The 11979-nt window shown below is 42.9% G+C and overlaps 2 protein-coding genes across 17 annotated transcripts in view; one reads left to right on the top strand and one right to left on the bottom strand.

Annotated features, from left to right (window-relative positions):
* Positions 446-10779, top strand: AHSA2 (activator of HSP90 ATPase homolog 2). 2 transcript variants are annotated; one of them, XM_021087502.1, is made up of 8 exons: positions 448-3540; positions 3814-3899; positions 6409-6523; positions 7584-7672; positions 8349-8465; positions 8849-8950; positions 9652-9703; positions 9912-10779. In XM_021087502.1, exons 3-8 carry the CDS (start codon positions 6457-6459, stop codon positions 10082-10084), a joined length of 600 nt encoding a protein of 199 aa, XP_020943161.1. In that variant the 5' UTR covers positions 448-3540; positions 3814-3899; positions 6409-6456; the 3' UTR covers positions 10085-10779. The 2 variants fall into 2 exon arrangements, with proteins under 2 accessions (XP_020943162.1, XP_020943161.1); XM_021087503.1 differs by lacking the exon at positions 6409-6523 and having other exon boundaries at positions 446-3540.
* USP34 (ubiquitin specific peptidase 34) overlaps positions 9021-11979 on the bottom strand; it is a 258619-nt gene continuing 255660 nt past the window's right edge. For 12 of the 15 annotated variants that reach the window (XM_021087489.1, XM_013996121.2, XM_021087493.1 and 9 more), the window contains one exon: positions 9021-11938. In XM_021087489.1, the coding sequence (XP_020943148.1) occupies positions 11331-11938 (608 nt within the window). In that variant the 3' untranslated portion in view covers positions 9021-11330. The remainder of the gene's footprint in view (positions 11939-11979) is intronic. The other 3 variants (XR_002342703.1, XR_002342702.1, XM_021087498.1) reach the window with 3 other exon arrangements.

Here is an 11979-nt window from a genome sequence, read left to right as displayed (position 1 = left end):
TTTTGTTTTTTGTTTTTTCTTTTTAGGGCTGATCCTGAGGCACATGGAAGTTCCTAGGCTGGGGGTCAAATCATAGTTGCAGCTACCAGCCTATGCCACAGCCACAGCAATGCCAGATCCAAGCCATGTTTGCACCCTATACCACAGCTCACAGCAACACCAGATCCTCACCCCACTAAGCAAGGCCATTGAACCCAAATCCTCATGGACACCATTTGGGTTCATAATCTGCTGAGCCACAATGGGAACTCCAGTTATGGTTAATTTATTTTATTTTATTTTAATTTAATTTTTTTGATTTTTAGGGCTGCACCCGCGACATATGGAGGTTCCCAGGCTAGGGGTCTAATCACAGCTATAGCCGCCGGCCTTCGCCAGAGCCACAGCAACGCGAGATCCGAGCCTCGTCTGCAACCTACACTACAGCTCACAGCAACGCCGGATCCTTAACCCACTGAGCGAGGCCAGGGATCAAACCTGCAACCTCATGGTTCCTAGTCGGATTCGTTTCTGCTGAGCCATGACGGGAACTCCTGGTTATTTTAAATATATTTGTCAATATAGGATTGTAAGTGAATTAATTACACACCACCATTACAATATTAGATAACCTGACTTTGTATGTTTACCATTACCAGTGAGTTTTACACATGCTTATGTTTTTATGATGCTATTTAGCATCCTTTTATTTCAGCTTGAAGAATGTCCTTTAGCATTTTTTTTAGGAAGGTTTAGTGGTATTGAGCTTCTTCAGCCTTTGTTTGGGAGAGTCTTTATCTCTCTTTTATTTCTGAAGTACAGATTTGCTAGGAATTGTATTCTTGGCTGACAGTTTGATTCTTTTACTATTTTGAGTATATCATTCCACTGCTGGCCTATCAAATTTCTTTTGGGAAATTCACTTATAGCTTTATGGATGCTCCTTTGTATATGGAGAGTCTCTTTTATACTGCTACTTTTGAAATTCTTTTTGTTTTTGACTTTTGACAGTTTAATTGTAGTGTGTCTTAGTGTAGCATTTTTGAGGTTCAGCCTATTTGAGGGTCCCTTTGGGCCTTATGAATCTGGTCATTCATTTCTTCTCCCAGGTTTGGGAAGTTTTTATCCATTATTATTTTAAGTAGACTTTTTGTCCCTTTCTTTCTCTTTCGGGACTCCTAAAATGGATATGTCGTTTCATTTGATGGTATCACATGAGTTCCGTAGGCTTTCTTCACTTCTTTTCATTCTTTTTCTTTTTTTTCCCCTCTGGACAATTTCAAATAACCTGTCTTCTCTTTTACTTTTTTTTCTTCTTCTGCTAGATTAAGTTAGCTATTGAAACTCTCTGTTGAATTCTTCAGTTGAGTCATTGTATTCTTCAGCTCCAGTATTTCTGTGAGTTTTTATTTATTTATTTGTTGATGGATGATTTCTATTTCTTTGTTGATCTTGTTTTATTCATGCATTGTTTTCCTAATTTCATTTAGTTGACTGTGTGTTTTTGTCATTCACTAAATTCTTTAAGAGGTTTATTTTGAATTCCTGGTTATAGACTTTGTAGATCTCCATTTCTTTAGAGTCAGTTATTAGAGGATTTTTAGGTAGTGTTATGTTTACCTGATTCTTCTTGAGCCTTGATTCCTTGTACTGGTGTCTGCTCATAAAAGTAAGTGGTCTCTTCTGCCATTTTTACAGGTTTGCTTTGGCAGGAGAAAACCTTCACCATTCAACTTGGGTTGTTGGATGTGTCAGTTAGTCGTGTCTGTGGACCACTAGGGCTTGCTGTCCAGATGTCTGGTTGGGTGTGCTATGAGGTTGGGGTGGGGATAACCACTGACTGGGCTTTGTGGTTGGATGAGTTGACTGACTGGGCTCCATGTTGAAGCAGGACCGCTGGGTGGACTCCCTGACCAGGCATGGTTGATGGTTGTGCTTCACGGTTACATGGGGCCGTGAGCAGGGCTCTGCAGTTACCTCTGGTCAGGTAGAGTCCCTGACTGTGTTCCCTGGCAGGGTGGTGCCACTGGCTGGACTCTGATGGGGCAAGGTTGTGGGCTGGGCCCCACAGTTGCTTCTGGATAAGTGGGGTCTCAGGCGGTTTTCCCTGACTAGCTGATACTGCTGATTAGTCTCTGTGTGCAGGCAGGGCCACAGGTATGGTATCACAGTAGGTCCTTGCCTCAAGCTGTGTTCTGTGACCAGATGGGGACATAGATTGTGCCTGGGCATGTCAGCAGGCATGGCTTCACCATCTGTAGACAGTGGGGATGCTCTGCCCTTGAACAGGGTTGTTGGCATCATTCTCTGTATCCTTTAGTTGGGTGGATCTGGAGACCGTTCTCTGCACAGAGGGATCAATGCTCGGCTCCTTGTCTGGACAGGCCACAAGCTGTGTTAAGCAATTGGGCGGGGCTGTAGGCTGAGCTCTGAGGCTGCTTAGGGTCATTGTTCAGGCTCCCTGGTTATGACAGGCCAGAGGCTGTGCTCAATAGTTGAGCAGGGCTGCTGGCTTGGCCCTGCCCCAGTGGGGCTGTGTGAATGGGCTCCTAGGCTGTCCAGGTTCTCTGGTCAGGCTCCTGGATGGTCAGGATGGGAAGCTACACTCAGCAGTTGACCAGAACTGCAAATTTCCTTCCCTTTGTGGGTGGGGCTCCACAGCTGGCTTTGGCCTAATGCTTGGGGACCTAAATCAGGCAGAATTTCCAGCTGAGCTTTGTTGGTGTACTGCTTAAGAACAGCATCCATCCAGATCTGAGCTCTGGTTGCTGAAAGCCTTCCCTCCCTTCTTGTTTCTATCTGATTCACAGTGGTCTCCCTGAGTCAAGACCCCAGTGGGCCTCCCAGGAAACATCCCACAATGCTGGGAGGACTGCATATCCAGCTTGTTCCCTCTTTTCCCACTGGAGGAACTGCAGTGGGTCCTCTCAGTGTGGCTCTGCGCTGGCCTGGGGGAAGGGCAGTCTGGTTAGAGCAGTACCACTCCTCATACCCTTGCTACGAGGTCCTTCCCTGCCTCTGGTCCAGGAGAGTGCATCAGCCTCATGTCTGGGTTCTGGGATTTTCACGGTGGTATCTTGTCCACTCATAGCTGCTAGTTGGTCCTCCTGTGAGAGGGACTGAAGTTGGGAATAACCCGTGTCACCATCTTGATGTTACTGTAGCCAGCAGCCTGGTTTTAAAGGAAATCAGCTGCGTGGAGTCCGTATAAACTTCCCCAGGCCATGCGTCTCTCCCTTCACTCTTTCCATGAGCAGAACTCATTGTCCCATTCTAGCTTCTTGTCCCTTTTGTGACTCCTCTTCAAAATAGCCCTTTATCAGACATGGTTCTCTTGTGGAGCAGCAGTTTTAGGATCCAGTGTTGTCATTGCAGCAGCTCTGGTCCCTGCTGTGGCGCAGATTCAATCCCTGGCCCAGGAACTTACACATGCTACTGGCATGGCTTAAAAACTGAACAAAACAACACAACAACAACAACTACAAAAGAAAAAAGATAGCCCTTCCTTTTGTCCTGCTTTGACTTGGTGAAGAATCTTGGGGGCCGAAGAAAGAAACACGGGTTAGTTAACAGACCCACTTACTCCACTCCCCTCCTTCCATGTGGCCCCTGGTTTTGTGTGCAGTTTCATTGGCCAGGTTCTCCACCACCTCTCTTGGGTGCTTTATTTCTGATGTGGCCAGGAGAATGGGGCTGGTTTTGGCCTGTGTGTGGTGGGGAAAGCTTGAACTTGCCTCGTCGCCACAGTGGTGGTGCCCTATGAGGAGGGTGGGCTATTAGGCAGGGTGGTCGCTTGTTAGTTTGTAATTGAAGAACACATTTTGTTCCTTTTAGGTATAATTAAAGAATCTGGTGTGAAGCACAAGGGATTGATTGAAATACCCAACCTGTCTGAAGAAAATGAAGTAGATGACACTGAGGTGAGGTATCTGATGGAGTTTCTTTCTTTTCTTTTCTTTTTTTTTTAAATCAAGTTTCTGCTGTAGATGTTGGGCATTTGAAAAACTGTTTATCAGATTGTGTGGTTCCTGTATGGAAGGTTTTTTTTTTTTTTTTTTTTTTTTTTTTTTGTCTTTTTCTAGGGCCGAACCCACGGCATATGGAGGTTCCCAGGTTAGGGGTCTAATTGGAGCTGTAGCTGCCAGCCTACACCACAGCCACAGCAACATGGGAGCCTTAACCCACTGAGCAAGGCCAGGGATCGAACCCACAACCTCATGGTTCCTAGTCAGATTCGTTAACTGCTGAGCCACGATAGGAACTCCAGTATAGAAGTTTTGACGACTCATGGCAGGCTTGTTTGCTGAGAAGGGTGGCTGCACTGTGCAGGGCAGCGTGGGGTTGGACAGAGTGGTGCAGGAGAAAGGTACGCCCACAAAGCCCTAGACTCTCTCACGGACCAGGAATGGGGCCTGGGGAGGTGACTGCACCCTCCGTGGCCTCCTCATCTGTGAAATGGGGTTCATTAACCTTTCAGAGGTGTTATCAGGTAAGTGCGAAAGTGTATATACTGTAAAGTGCGCGGGCCTCATACAGAGTTTGGGTGAATGGGATTTTTTTTTCTCCTCCCCTGAATCTTTGCTCTTTCCCTTTCATAGTGAAAATTCTCAGCTTTTCGTTGTGATCTCCCTTATGTCCTTTTTTTCCCCCTTTTGGCCACACCACAGCTTTTGGAGTTCCCAGGCCAGGGATCAGATCTGAATTGCAGTCACAACCTAAGCTGCAGCCTGGCAATGCTGGATCCTTAACCCACTGATCCGGGCTGGGGATCGAACCTGTGTCCCAAGACACTGCCGATCCCACTGTGCCACCATGGGAACCTTTCCCTTATGTCATGTTTTTTCATAAATTAGTATGTGTTGCTTTTGATTGGCTCCTCTAGCTGTCTTGGGGGTAGAGCCTGTGTAACTCGCATGCTTGCTTTGCAGTCAGTGCCCTCTTTAAGCTAAAAGCTTGGCTCTGGGTGAGACCATTTGTACAGCAGTTCTATCTTCCAGATGAGGATAGCTTGATAAAGGGTCTTTTTTGATTTGTGAAATTATTCAGTGTGAAGGCCTTCAAGATATAAAAACTTAAGTTACACCGAACCACAAGTCTGTGAGTAGCCTTTCTTCAAGGTTATAAAATGCTCTAAAAGTGGGGCTGTTTCAGACATACCTTCAAACATGTGGTTGGTATACTCTGGGGCCATGGTTTCACCTTGCTGTCTTCAGATCTATCAGCTGAGAAGTGATTCATCAGCATGTAAAACTGGTCTTTTAGATTCAGCTCTTGGTAGCATTACAGAACAAACCTGAGACCAGGCCCAGCTTGGCTGAACCACAGGGACACTAAACGATTTCAGACCAACTCCTCTCTGTTCTGAGAGCATCTCGGGCATCCACAGAGCAGCATCTTGGTGCTTCCTTCTCCCTGTCTCCCTGTCTCTCCTCCTGCCCCTTTTCTTCCCTCCCTCCCGCCTTCTCTTCTTTCCTCCTCCTCTTCCTCTCCCTTTCCCAGCTCTCTTCCCTGCCAAAAAAGGGTAGCCCAGGGCCAGGCAATTGGGAACTTGATTTTCCTAATTACACTGGTTTTGGAGTTCTAGACAAGTGCCATTCAGTAGAAATATTATGCAGGCCACGTAAGGAACTTAAAATCTTCTAGTAGCCATATTTTAAAAATTTTAAAAATCAGGTGAAATTAGTTTTGTTTTTTTGTTTTTTTCTTCTTCGGCCACACCTGTGGCATATGGAAGCTCCTGGACCAGAGATCAAATCCAAGCTACAGCTACGACCTACGCCACAGCTGTGGCAACACTAGATCCTTAAGCCACTGTGCTAGGCCAGGGATCAAACCTGGGCCGCCACAGAGACAATGCCAGATCCTTAACCTGATGTGCTACAGCAGGAACTCCTGAAATTAATTTTAAGAAGGTTTTTTATTTTCTCCAGCATATAAAAATACTATTTTAACATGCAGTTATTTTCAGAATTATTAATGAGATTGTTTTACGTTTTTCTTTGGTACTGAATCTTCAGTCTAGTGTGTATTCTTTTACACTTAGAGCATACCTCAGATCAGACCAGCCACATTTCAGGGGCTCAGCAGCCAAATGTGACTAAGTGGCTACCATATTGGACAGTGTAGTTTTAGACCGTGATAAAGGCCATGGACTACATCATTATTGTACTACATATCCATGAAAATGTATGGCATTTAGGTAGTTCACATCCTAAGAAGCCTGCTCAAGATTTGGCCACCAAGCAGGTCAATGGACCCTTGATTAAAAACCCCTTACACTTTGCAAACTGTGTGAAGAAACCTCCATTCTCTCTTACATCCACTTCTTTCCCTTTCCTCACCATCATAGTGCTCTCATCCTTACGTCCCAGTGTTGTAAGAATACATCAAACCAGATTTTTCTTCGGTTTGTATTTTTCTGATTTGTAGGTGAACGTGAGTAAAAAGAAAGGAGATGGGGATATACTGAAGGATCTTATGAAAACTGCAGGCACCGCCAAGGTCAGGGAAGCCCTTGGAGATTACCTGAAGGCACTTAAGACGGGTAAAGAAGGCATCCCTTGTGAACTAGAGAGTCCCTTTTGCTTTTACCCAAGTAACGCTCTGCACTGTGGTCTGGATTCCAAGGTTAGGCTGATGTCCAAGGCTCCAGAAACAACTGCTTATGCTGCAGGATAAATTGTAGTCTGGAAGCTGAGCTAGTTATGAGTAAGACCATAATTAGTGATTATCTGTATTTTACCCCCCATGAGCTGTTTTGCCTCCAAAATTGTTTACTACTTTTCTGGAATGATAATTATTTCATCAGTTGTTTGTATGTTTGTTTGTTTAATGTCTGTCTTCCCTACTAGACCGTAAGCTCCGTGAGGGTGTGGAAGGTGTCTATCTTGTTCACTGCTGTATTTCCAGCATCTGGCACAATGCCTGTCATGTAGTAGGTGCTTAATCTTTGTTGAATGAATGGATGAATGAATGATATTACAGGTATAGTTGGGGTTTATCCAGATAATCCCTGCACTGTGTGGGACTGAGGGTACTGTCTTCTTCCCTAAATCAGAGAAGTAAAACAGCCAGCAGGGCCTGCATGTCTGCACCTCATCCTTGGACTCTGCTACTTGAGTACCTAGGTGTTGGCATCAGTGGTTTAGGGTTGCCACTTTTCCTATGAGGTCACCCACGTGGCTGGCATACAGGCCTGAATACTGTGAGACCAAGCTTTGTGAGGTGGTGGTGAAGCAGCGAGCAAATGTCTGGTTTTGACATTAAGGGAAGGCCATAAAGCTGTTAGTAGTTAGTTGTATAAGAACTTTTTGGAAGAGAACATTTGAAAATTATGCTATTTTATCAAGAACTAAATAAAAGTGAGGCATCTGATAAAAAGGATAAAAGGCATTTGTTGTGGTGGTACTCATATTGTTAATGATTAGTTTTAAATTATGAAGTGGTTTTTGAAATTCTGAAATTTCAAAATTCTTTTTATCAAGGAATTCTTTTTATCAAGTAACAGTTCCTTCATAGTCTTATATACTGTTTTCACTTTCTGCCTTTACTAAAAAAAAGTAAAAAGTTCTTTACAAAAGCCATTTCTTGGGTTTTCTTTGTAGAATTTACAATGGGGATGATTTTGCCAACCAAAGCGATGGCAACCCAGGAAATGACTGTTAAGAGGAAACTGAGTGAGAATACCTTGCAGGTATGATTTCTGATGGCCAGTATGTAGGGAGGGGAGGAAGGAAGTGCTCTAAGCTCTAAACAGCCCCTGTGAAGATGAATTATAAAGGATGGCCAGGAGAGCCAGTTAGTCCACCCTGGTGTCCCCTGCCACTTTTGGGGGGAAATGATGAAATGAGACTTTAATCTTTGATGGGATTATATAAATAGGCCTTTTTGTGAGATTAAATATTGAGTTTACTTCAAGGCAGTGTTGTAAAGACAAGATTGTTTTGGTAGGCAACAGATTACAACAGGTGACTTGGAGGTTCATATACCACAATGGAAGAACATTTTCTCCAGACTCTTGGAGGACTGGGAGGTTTTAGATCCTGTTCTTGGAATCTGGTGATGGGAAATTGACAGCCTTTGGCCTGAGTGCTTACCTTTATTGGCCCGCCCTGTCCCCAGGCCATATTTACATATGAGAATAGGATTTGGGGTATGAAGGCATAGTTTAGGAGTGGAACAGAGCTCAAGAGCTTATAGGAACAAGGGGTTCTGTTTCCAAAATAAAGACTAGAATTGGTGGTGCTCAAGAGGCTTTTAGTGGAAGAGGTAGTGTGCAGTTTGGGGGGATTTTGGTTTTATTAAGACTGGGAAACTGAATTTTTAACATCTCATCATGCTAATTATGCTTTGGAACCTTTTCTCTTGAGATTCAGGCCTCCTCTGCAGTGGCTCTGGGCGTGAGGATTCCCACGGTGGCACTGCACATGACGGAAAGGTTTGACACAGCAGTTGAGCAACTGTACAGAATCTTCACTGTGAAGGATGTAAGTAACTTCTGAAATGCTGATGTTGGGAGAAAACACGCTACTAGGAACTGGAGCTTGTTTTTGTTTTCCTGTACGGCCCTGCTTTTCTGATTGAAGGGTTCGAGAGTCTTTCGGATAGCTTCTGAAAAATTTGAGAGGGGAAAAGATGGGCATTTGGGGGGAGTTTATCAGCATTTAGGGGCTTGGGAGCAATTTGCTGACTTTTCTTCATCTGAAAGAGGAAAGAGATGAGAAAGCTGTGAGTAAAGCTATGCATTCACAATTAAAAACCCAAACCAAACCCCCAAACCACAGTAACTGTTACATTAGCACTTTACATTTAGGTTAAAAAAAGGTAGCATGTACCAGAGTAACATGTCTGTTGTGTTTTGCTTGCTTAGTTGGTGCAGAAATTTTCTAAATCTCCTGCTATATTAGAAGCTGAAAAGGGAGGGAAATTCCAAATGTTTGATGGAAATATCACTGGTGAATATATAGAATTGGTAAGTAATCTTATGGCTAAAGGAGAGTAAGCTGGGAATGACTAGTCTGTTAATATTGCTTTATTTATGCTTTTTTTTTTTTTTTAACTTGCTTTGGTTTTTATCTGATTCACAGAAACTTGAGCACTTTATAAAGTTTGGTTGTAGGGCATAAAATGTAATATAAAATCTATCTATAAATTAATGTAGGGAGTTCTTGCTGTGGCACTGTGGGTTAAGAACCTGACCGCAGTGGCTTGGGTCACATTCAGTCCTTGGCCAGGGAACTTTTATATGCCAAGGGTGCAGCCATTAAAAAAAAAAAGTTATGTATACCAAGAAATAATAAAGATGAAGTCTTAGTTTTACAGTAATTGTGCAAACATTTATGCTTTTAGAAGAAACAAGTATAATTCTTCCCAACTCTTGGTTGGTCTAGAAGCTTCGGGTTTCTGCCACTAGAGTGTTTGCTACCAAATGTCAGTTGCCTCATCATTGACATGATCTCTTTATTGATAACCACACTGATGTCCTTGATGTTACTGGGGTTCTGTTTAGGCACTGGGGACAGTGAATCCTCAATGGTGCCGGCATATAAACTGCAAGACGGCTGTGCGTGTTGTTCACTGGTTACTTCAATGAAAGGATTTGTTTTTCTTTGTTGTGTAGGACTGTACAAAGTTTTAAGAGATGTTTTTAGTGGACTTTCCCTTTGTTTTCAGTTAACAAATAAAAAGATCGTCATGAAATGGAGATGTAGGAACTGGCCGGAAGGTATGTTACTACTAGCACCTTTTGTGAAAAGTCCAAAAAACAATCCCTGGCCCGGGAACTTCTGCATGCCCCGTGTGTGGCCCAAAAAACCCCTAAACCAAACCCACAGTCCATAAACATGTTTTTTCCCCCCATTATGAAAAGGCAGTGGTACCGTATGGATGTTTTCCTTTTCATAATGCAGAAATAAGCTTTCCTTTTCTTCCAGAGCACTATGCAACAGTTGCACTGAATTTTGTGCCTACTGTACGGCAAACGGAATTACAATTGGACTGTAAAGGAGTTCCTGTCTGTAAAGAAGAGAACATGAAATTCTGTTGGCAGAAACAACATTTTGAAGAAATAAAAGGTTTATTGCAGCTGACCACCCTAAATGGCTGAATTAGGTAGAAGATTTTATAAGGGCATTATCCTTTTGTAAGCAGAAAAAGTGTCAAGTTTACCTCTTCCCTATCATTTCCTTTTAAAAAAGAAAACAAATAGTTTTAATTTATATTGGATGAAATCCATGAACTTAGAACCGAAAGCATTGGATCTTTACTGTAACTAGACTCTCTGCATTGTTAAAAGCAAGCAACATGAAATCAGGTTTAACTTTGCTTCGCATAGCTGCTCCTCTAGGAACAGACTGATTCCCTGAGTACAGATAGTTTAAGTGTCCCACTTGCTAAAGCTTGTCCTAACAAGTTTACTTTTAGCTGTAGTTTTAGTTCAGGAAGACAAAAAATAATGGCATGTTGATACTATTCCTTTATTTTATTTAGGGTTTTTAAGGTCTGTAGCTCTTAGGTTATGAAACAGTGGCATGTTGCATTCAGAAGCATGTTAAAGTGAGGGTGAGCAGGATGTGTAGTTACGCCTCTTCCTGTAGCAGTTATGAACTTTGGGGTGAAAGAGTCTATGAAAAAGTTACTTTATGGACTGTGTACATCCCCCCAGTCACAGTTTTCTCACTACTGTCATCTGAGAAGACTGAAACAACGTATGTAAACAAATAAAAAGTCATCACAATCAGTTTAATTAAGTGCACAGAATAGCAATCAGTCATGTCAATAAAAATAAAACAATTATTTTTACATCAAGTGTGCTTTATTTCCTCCACAGGTATTCTGTTAAATAAAGCACCATTTATATACTGCCAGGCCACAGCTAAAGAGGATTCTTTACAGAATCAAATTTCTTGTGGTTGTTCCATATACAAGTAAACTTAATTTTGATAATAAGAACCACAGCGATTGGAGGCAATCTGCCTCTATTATAAGGTACAAAACTGGCACAGAGGACACCATATTATACACAGTAAAAATGCTGTAAGTTTAAATTACATTGTACAGGGCCAGGGAACCCTGTTCCTCCCAGACAGCCATATTAAATGAAAGCCACTACAGTGAACTCTTAATTACATAAAACATATCCATTATCTGATTGCCCTTTAGAAAGTATATTGAAGATGCAAATTTTTTCACCTGAAGTTCTGCCTGACCAAGAATTAAGCCTATGAATCTATCTTGCCATTCAAGCAGAGAGCACTGGACGAACTGAAGCACAAAAACAGAAATAAGCAAAACTTATACAAACAGCATTGGGGGGAGGGGGGACCTTAAAAGTAGACATGCTACATCTAATGTCAAGAAGCAGCTTGGTTTCCTTTGCCAGATATCCTTGTGACCACATGGATTGTAGATTCAATGGTCCTACATAGGGTATCTAAAATATCGTGCTGCTGCATGTGACTAAAGAGTCCTCTGGAATGGCCACAACTGAGTGATAAAGCAGCCTCAGGGTCCTGGGAGGGCAAAGCTTGACTGTCACAGCTTCTCAAGTCAGCTAAGTCAGACAGAACTGCAGAGAGAGAAGTAGAAGGGAACTCAGATTCTTCCCCAGCGAGGTGAGAATCCTTCGAACAGTGGAGGTCTTTAAATTCTTTACAATCTTCAAATCTACCACTGTTGGACTGTTCTTCCACATGCCGTGACCTGACATTTGACGTGTCTTCTGAAAACGAAGATGGAACTTCCATTCGGTATTCTTTGACAGAACTATTTTCAGGGGAAGGAAGATCTTGCTCAGTTCCCGGATCGATAATTGAGGAGTCTCTTGTCTCATTGTCTGAAGTGCTAGTCGGGGTCAGGACCTCCCTGGTTTCTGTTTTCATCTCACTGATGCAGCTCTCTACAGTGTGCTCCTCATCACTGCTAACTCGCCTTCTTTTAATAGGAGTCGCCCCTTCATCATCTGTGAAAATGAACATCAAAACAGTTTCTCTGAAAGGAGTG

This window comes from Sus scrofa, chromosome 3 (assembly GCF_000003025.6).
Source record: "Sus scrofa isolate TJ Tabasco breed Duroc chromosome 3, Sscrofa11.1, whole genome shotgun sequence".
In the NCBI taxonomy this organism is placed as follows: Eukaryota; Metazoa; Chordata; class Mammalia; order Artiodactyla; family Suidae; genus Sus; species Sus scrofa.
The sequence above is the reverse complement of the archived record's forward strand: the minus strand, read 5'-3'. Positions and strand labels throughout refer to the sequence as shown.

Bases quoted from the DNA above. Each gene is read 5' to 3' on its own strand.
- AHSA2 (XM_021087502.1), top strand. From the start codon at position 6,457: ATGAAAACTGCAGGCACCGCCAAGGTCAGGGAAGCCCTTGGAGATTAC. The intron at 6,524-7,583 runs GTAAAGAAGGCA...TTTTCTTTGTAG, and splicing joins CCTGAAGGCACTTAAGACGG to AATTTACAATGGGGATGATT. The intron at 7,673-8,348 runs GTATGATTTCTG...TTTTCTCTTGAG, and splicing joins TGAGTGAGAATACCTTGCAG to ATTCAGGCCTCCTCTGCAGT.